The sequence below is a fragment of the Orycteropus afer genome, unplaced genomic scaffold (genome assembly GCF_000298275.1).
Source record: "Orycteropus afer afer isolate SDZICR_OR568_19922 unplaced genomic scaffold, OryAfe1.0 scaffold00188, whole genome shotgun sequence".
NCBI classification, from domain to species: domain Eukaryota; kingdom Metazoa; phylum Chordata; class Mammalia; order Tubulidentata; family Orycteropodidae; genus Orycteropus; species Orycteropus afer.
The window spans coordinates 4967419-4975603 of record NW_006921775.1 but is presented as its reverse complement, the minus strand read 5'-3'; the positions used below and the strand labels follow the sequence as shown (position 1 = coordinate 4975603).

At 48.3% G+C, this 8185-nt stretch overlaps 1 protein-coding gene across 1 annotated transcript in view; it reads right to left on the bottom strand.

The window, feature by feature from the left end:
* Nucleotides 1–4586: 4586 nt before the first annotated feature.
* SPSB4 (splA/ryanodine receptor domain and SOCS box containing 4) overlaps nt 4587–8185 on the bottom strand; it is a 122854-nt gene continuing 119255 nt past the window's right edge. Inside the window, exon 2 of the mRNA XM_007947522.1 lies at nt 4587–4714. Within this exon, the coding sequence (XP_007945713.1) occupies nt 4587–4714 (128 nt within the window). The remainder of the gene's footprint in view (nt 4715–8185) is intronic.

Sequence of the window (8185 nt, the reverse complement as noted above, 5' to 3'; positions counted from 1 at the left end):
CCATCTAGCCACCCATATACCCATACAATGCAGTACTGTATGTACAAAAGGGTTCATCTTTGTTGTCTGCACCTCGGCCTGGGACTTTTTATAAAGTTCCTCAAGGGATTGTAATGTGTAGTGAGGGTTGGGAGCTCCTGGCTCTAATTACATCACACAGCTCATTAAAAAAAAAAAAAGAAAGAAAGAAACAAACAAACCTTAGCATTCCTAACCTGATCCTCTAGGAGTTCACCATTTAATCAGGGACACACATGTTATCTCTGGTGTTTGAGTGAAGATCTTGGGTGTCTGTGAACACCAGTGACTGAGACTATGAGATACTTTGAAATCAAGTCCAGAACTAGCAGACTCTCCCCTCTTGAACCCTCTTTTGGGCCATGTGTGTATTTATTACCACTGATGTGTGTTATATTAACAGGCCAGACAGGCAAACTCAAAAGCCTTGTCCCAAGGCCAGGAAGTTAACACCCACAAGGGAGGTGTTCAGTGAGAGGTGATGATGATGTGTTGTGGGAGCGGTTGGGTGTAGGGTGAGCCACTGACTGAGGGCCCTTCTCAAGGGGGGCAGCATCACCATGCAGGAATGTGGGCCTGGCCTTACCACATTTTCCAATTTTTCAAGAGAAGTCAGAAATGTTGATTTTTATGTTGAATTACTTCATTTTTCCTAGTTAGGCTCATTTTTATTTTAAAATACACACACATGTTAAAGTGGGATAACAAAACATGTCTGGAATGGGACCCACGCCCCCAGGGAAAGAACTAGTGAGGATAGTGGAATAAGCCCTTGTGTTCTCAAACCAATATTGGAGTTTCTAGTCTTTGTCAGGGACCTGAAGAGTAATGTCACGTGGTCCTTTGTTTGCCAAGTCTCAGATATGCCTCTGGTTTAGAGGCTACAGCCTGGTGACTGGCGACAGTTGTCTTGGCACAGTTCAATTGCCATGCAACTGTGTCACTGGCTACCTGCTTCCACCTTTGCTGTAGCCTTATGAGATGATGAAATTGCTGCTTCTTTGTGAAAGATGGCTCAAAAAGAAGCCAGCTGCTGGTGTGGGTGATGGAGACAAAAAACAAGGGAAAGAAGGATGGCTTTCATCCAGAAAGTGGAAATGTTAGGTGGGTTAAAAAGTGAACTGGAGAACTCTGCAGGGGCTAAGATCTGTGGGGGCCTGTGCCTACCATATGTTATATTCGCAGACAATTAAAAAGCAATTAGAGGGACTGTTTCAGCAAGTGCCCCCTCCCAGAAATGGGTCATGGAGAGAGGCCAAATCTCAAAATATGCCAAAGGTGGAAGGGGGCTGGGGCTGGGTTGTGATGGGCCCTGGCATTAGGGAGTGGTCTCGAGGTTCCCAGGATGTCTGCCTGGGACAGGCAGAGTGTGTGTGTGTGTGTGTGTGTGTGTGTATGTGCTGGAGTGTGGGTGATACACAAGGAACCCCAGAGATACATAACATACACACAGGTACACTGAACCAGAGCTTGGGCAGGAGTGCCTGCACAGTGGCTCCCCCAACCCTGAGGTTGCTGGAGCTCCAAAGCACCTGCTTTGAGGAGATTTGATGTTCTCCCAACTTGCGAAGCTCCTAATTCCATTTTAAATATCTGGCTTCCTCTCAATTTTTAGGACTCCATCTCCCCCTGAGAGGCCTTCCTTATCATTCTCAATTATAGGATCTCTTCTAGCCCCCCACACCCTTAGGACTTTCCTTGCAGTTTTCTTGTGGACATCCCAGTTACACAGGGGGCCTTTCCACCCTCACCTTCACCTCCTCAGGCCTTTGCTGAGCCCTTGTGTCAGGTCCGTGCTGTGTGGGAGGAGCAGGCATGAGCCCTGCCCTCCTGAGGCTCACAGTGCTGTGCAGAAGAGGCCCCAGGACAGTGAGGGACCCCAGTGCAGTGCATTGGTGAGAATACTGGGCACCAGGAAAGACATCCTCAGGCTAGGGGCAGAGGAGTGGGTAGAGATTGGCAGGGTTGTGAGGTAGGGCTTCCTGGAAGAAGGCTGGTCTAAACCAGGTGCTAAAGAGAGTGAAACGAGGATGGGGAGGGAATTCTTGAAGTGAAAGGAACAGCATAAGTGAGGCATGGAAGCTGAGAGGAGAAGGACACAGCCAAGCTGGAGAAATGGGGCTGAGCTGGGATACCATGAGTGGGGAGATGGAGGGTCATCACCCAGTGACCACCTGGTCCAAGGCTCTGAAATGTGCAGAGGAGGAAAAGACTTACGCAAGGTCACATAGCATGTAAATGAAGAAGCTGGGGCTCAATTCAAGCCTCCTGACCCCACAACCTAAGGCTATCCCTTTGTATGACGCTGTCTCCTGCAGACTAAGGTGACTGAAACCTGCAGAGCTGAGCCCAGCCTCTAGTCCTGAGGGCAGAGCAGAGGAAGGACACTGCCCTTGGGGGTGGGGGATTGTGGGGTATGCCCTTTCAGCCTGTTCTCACCAAGACTGTCTTCCTTTAAAATAGTAGATCTAGAGACTACTTCTTCCAGGAAGCCTATCTGTCTCTCCTCCCCAGGTCATGAGCTTCTTCTCACTTTATTATGCTTCACTGTAAATGTCTCTCCTGGGGATGGGGACCCTGAGAGCTGGGTCCCTGGAGGTCAGCACAGTGCATGATGGTGGTCAGTATTCTGAATGAATGTTGTGCGAGTCCTGGCCCAGACCCCAGCCCGAACTCTGATTCCTGACCTACTTTCACTCCCAAGCCTCACTTTTGAGCTCTTTGCACTGCTCCTTGGTGATGACATACACTTGCCACAGCTGCATCCTGTACCACCTCTGTATCTCCTCTGAAACTGGTTTTACATAGGTTTGCCCCCTGGCCCTGTACCCTTTCTCAGCCCCATGGAGTCCCCATTGTGGTATCAACGCCCTGGTATCAGGAGTTTGACCTACTTTTCTACCATCACAGCCAACTTTGCATGGAGCCAGGAAGGCCTTTGCAAAATGGCTGGGGTTTGGGTTTGAGGAGCAGAAGACAGAAAGGATGGGTAATGACTGGAGCCCATGACAGATTTACATTGGTGCCTTCTTGTGGGTCCTATGACAGACGCACTTGGCTGCTAACCAGAAGGCTGGTGGTTCAAATCCACCAGCCACTCCTTGGAAGGAAGGTTGGGCAATCTACTTCCGTAGTGATACTGCCTCGGAAACCCAAGGAGGGGTCGCTATGAGTCGGGGCCGACTCGATGGCACATAACAACAACAACATGACAGACCAGACAGAAGCTCCCCCAGCCCCTCCCCAAAGAGCATCTAATAAACCAGCTGACTGGACTGAACGACAAACTTTATTAGAAACGCTCCTCATTCATCAAATTCACATTAAAGTGGGGGGAGGCAGTACCATCTGGGGCTCTGGTATCTCACTGTTGTGACTATTTCCAGTTAAAAATGAGTCTGGGCAGAGAGCACTCCAAACGCAGGAGAGATGCCAAGCAGGGGAGGGAACGGGTCTCCCACATGCACCCTTCCAGTTATAAGGCTGCCCCTACCCGCCCCAAGTTGATAAATAAACATCACCTCACACACACATTTGAAACGGGAACAAAATTTGTAGAAGTCTCCAAAAGTGAAAAAATAATTTGCTCAAATAAAGCTGTGACAGTCAGGCTGTACCCTGAATGGATGGTTGCCTAGAGACCCTTGGCTCACTAGGAAAGCTCCCCAGCCCAAGGATGTCACCCAACTTGGGTGTGACAATTCCCCAAATTACCCCAATAGCACCTTTGGACTAAGTACCACCATCACCACAATGCTCTTTTAAAAGGAAAACTCTGCTTAAAATAATAATAATAATAATAATAAAAGATACATTCTGTCTCTGGGGTGAATTGGTCAGACTTCTCTTCCCTGAATAGAGCGGCCTGGGGCATCAGAACTGGGGGTGAGGGTGGGTGTCAGTGGTAAGGGAAAGAGGCATGTGGAGAGGAAGGGGTAAGTAAACGCTGTTCAAAGAGGTAAGCTGGAAGGTGTCTGAAAATAGCCTTGTCCACTTGCCAATTGTGCTGCTGGGCATTCCTGGATAACAGTCTTTCAAAGGGGCACAAAGTCCTAATAAGTCCTGATGATCCTGATGCCCTGCCAAGGGGTGGGGCCAGGAGGGGCGCTGGCATCAAGCTGCTTACATCATTCATTATTCAGAGGCAATTTTCTCCTGCTCTGGCCAATTTTCCTCTCGCCCTGTCTGCAACAGGGGCACACAATAGAAAGTCTCCTGTCCAAATGTTTTATTCATTCTCTTGAATAAGGAAACAGTTTCTTTGATCAATACGGGGTGGCTGCTGGTCGGCGAGCAGGATCTCTGGAGGGGCTGGAGCAGGCTTCAGGCTCTTCGTGGCTTCCGAGGAGGTGTCTTGGGAGGGCTGTTCCGAAGGCAGCAAATACTGTTGGCAACAGATATTTCATTTTCAAAGTTGGTAATAAACATATCCTAGCCTCTCAGGAAACAGAACGGAACGTTCTCGGGAATCGGGGTGAGAGGGAAGGCCCTTTCCTGAATGTACTCAGTTAACGTGAGATGACAGGTCTGGCCGCCGACACCCTTGCTGCGGTTCTGCAGCCCCGGGCTCACTGGTACTGCAGGTAGTTTTTGAGAGACTGAGGCAGGGGCAGGGAGCCAATGTCCTGCAGGCGCTGGCGGCCCAGGGCGGAGCGGATGGATCTTCGGCACAGGTCCATAAGCGGCAGAGGCTCCGCTGCAAAGAGAGGGAAGCAGTGAGTACCTTGCATAAGCCTTCCTGGCACCTTATCAACCCCTTCACCCTCCCCTACCCGCTACACACCACCCGCCTGCCTGTTCTGTTGAGCCCTAGCTTCAGGACCCAGGGTTTCTCCCCTGGATTCCTTCCTGGTTACATTAACTGAAGGCCCTGATTCATGAGAGCCGTTGGACAACGGAAGGAAATGCTAGATGATCTTGCGTCAAAGCCATGATTCTGCCCAGATCAGAGCGTAGTGATTCATGGGGTTTTCACTGGTTGGGTTTTGGAAGCAGACCACCAGGTCATTCATCCTAGTCCATCTCAGTCTGGAAGCTCTGCTGAAGCCTTTCCACCGTGGTAGCAATACAAAAGCCTCCACTGGGGACGGTGGTGGCTGCACGTGAGGTGTATTGGCCAGTAGTGGAACCTGAGTCAGCCTGGAAAGGGAGAATTAGACCCCTGAGCCACCAATGTCCCAGCTCAAGGCCGGCAGCAGTGTTGTTCAAACTGTAACCCATTAGACTAGAGAGACTTATGAAATCAATTCAATGATGGTAACCAGCAATTAAAAAAAGAAAAAGAGATGGAGTGCAGTGTCCATAATGAGAGTAAATATTATTTTGTGAAAGCTTTGTCTCTGATGTATTTAAATATATGTAGGTGTTTATTTAGGAGCTCTGGTGGCATGGTGTGTTAGGCATTTGCCTGCTAACCAGAAGGCTGGCGGTTCAAGCCCACCAGCTGCTCCTCAGAAGGAAGGTTGAGCAATCTACTTCCGTAGTGATACTGCTTTGGAAACCCAAGGAGGGCTCACTATGAGTTGGATCTGACTCTACAGCAGTGAGTTACTTTGAGTTATAGTGTCTCAGTGTAAACAGTACTGTCATGATCAAAAATGCTTGAAAGCCATTGGCCTGAGGCAGGCCTGCAGGGGAGCTTTTTCTTAGAAGTAGATTAGATTTTGAGAGGCTATTTGAAACACTTTGGAGTCCTCAAACTTCCCCTAGAGTATCTTTTGGGGTCAGCAGAGGGATGCATTTTTTTTTTTTCCCCCTCTTTCCTCTAGCATCTAGTTCTGGAAAAATTGATAAATTAAAATCCATAAGTACTGAGTAGTTGAACCTGTGGGCTCAGGACCATAGTCGCAGGGGACATCAAGCTCAATTAGCATAACATACTACACAAAACATTGTTCTACCTCCTACTTTGACGAGTAGCAACTGGGATCTTAAGAGCTTGCAAGCAGCCATCTAGATGCATCGATGGGTCTCTCCTCATCCAAAGTAAAGAAGAATGAAGAAAACCAAAGATTCATGGAAACAATTAGTCCTAGCAACTGGTACCCCATGTGATCCACAGCCTATATGACTATGAGACCAGAAGAACTAGATGGTGCCTGGCTACCACTGTCAACCACTCAGAGGGGGATCTATGCAGGAGGTCCTGGATAGAGAGGGAGAACAATGTGGAACAAAAATCATTTGGCAAAATAAAAAAAGAGAGGGGACCAGGTTTGCTGGTCCGATAGAACCTGGTGGAACCACTGAGACTATGGCCCCTAGCTGCCCTTCATATCTGGAATTGAACCTACACCTGTTGCTTCCAGCCAAACCAAAGACAGACATATGAGTTGAATATGTACCTGAGGTAGATACACTCCTTGGAGAGATCAATCAGGGAGAAAGAAGGGCTGCTTATGCACAGGGAGACAGCTCAGGGGGCAGAAGTGCATGGAGGGATGGACACAGGGAAGAGGTAACTATAGGGAGGAAGTGGGAGGGGAGCTGTTGCATTGTGGTAAACTATGGTCAATGACATGAGACAAAGTATATGTGAACTGCTGTATGGAAAGTGAATTTGCTTTGTAAACTTTCACCCAAATCACAATAAATAAATAAATAAAAATAAAATCTGTAAGAAATGGAGCCTCTGGACATAAGGCTGAGTTTAACTGGGTTTACTGCAGACACACTAAACTCTTACTGTCTTCTAGGCCCTGTGACTGATTCTGTGGATACAGACTTAACTAAGCCAAGGCCAGAGGCAGTCCTGGAAGAGGCAGAGAGCTCCTAGTCTGGGAGTTTAAACAGGTGAACTGTACTAGAGTGTCACATATGCAATGATTCCTAAATGTGCAGGGGCAGCAACCAAGCAGTTCCTGTATGGAGGGGTCAGTGAAAGCTTCAAAGAGGAGTTGACACCTGAATGGGGTTTTGAAGGGTGAATTAGAGTGTTACAGGCATGCCAGAGAAGGCAGAGAGAACAGGCAAAAGCACCGAGGTATGAAACAGGATGGGCTGGGAGGTTTGGAAGTGGTGTTAGGTCAGGAATGGAGAGGATAATGACTGTACAGGCCTTGTGTCCCCGAGCAGACAGGGGCATGCTGAGGCCCTGAAGCTGCATCTTAATGCTTTTTTGGTAACAAAACAAGGGTTATTTTTAAAAGCATTCTACCAATGTACTAAGATATAATAAAACCATATGTGGTAAATACTAACACAAGAGTTGTGATAGGAACAGTACCACAAGGGCCGGGGAACTGGAAACAAATGTGTTTCATAGGAACTCTCAATTCGTAGAGCTGCAGAGTTCATAAGGAGAGTGATTAAAATTAAAGTGGGCCTTGGCCTGTGTGTTGGAAGCTGTGGAGCACAAGTGTGAACAGCTCTCCTTCCCCTGAGGTGAAGCCATGTGGGGTAACTGCGTGAGCTTGGGTATTGCAGGGTGGCACTAAGGGGTAGGTACTCATCTGCTAACTGAAAGGTACGAGTCCACCCAGAGGTACCTCAGAAAAAAGGCCTGGTAACCTACTTCTGAAAAAATCAGGTGAAAGCCCCATGGAGCACAGTTCTACTCTGACACGTGTGGGGCCTTCATGAGCCGGAACTAACTCTGGGGCACCTGGATCTGGTTATTCTCTTTTGATCTTCATCCCACACTTGTAGTTAGCTCAGGAGACCCAGGCATCCCTATTTTCCAGGCTCAGAAGGCTGAGCACACACCCCTAGTCACACGGTCACTGTGCCCAGGCCAACATTTGGCACCTCCCTCAAGGTGTCCTTGGACCTCCTTCAGCAATGCTCTGCACTCAGCTCCCCTCATCCTGCCCTGGCCCAAGCTTTGCACCATTGTCCCCTGTGCCAATCATGCCTCTGTGAACACCCTGGCCCCAAACCCCAATCTTTCTATCTTTGACATCTTGCTGGAAGCCAGCCACTCCTCGCTCCCCTGCAGGTTTCCAAGATCTCCTTTGAGATCCTACGCACCAGTGCTTGCTACCTATGCTACATTTGAAGGTTGGGGAGAAAGAAAACCAACTAAAACAAACAAACAAACAAAAAAACAAACTCAGTTGATTGGACTCATAGCGACCCCTCCTTGGGTTTCTTTCTTTCTCTCTCTTTTTTTTTTTTTTTTTATTAGGATTTGGGTGAAGATTTACAGAGTAAATTCACTTTTCATACA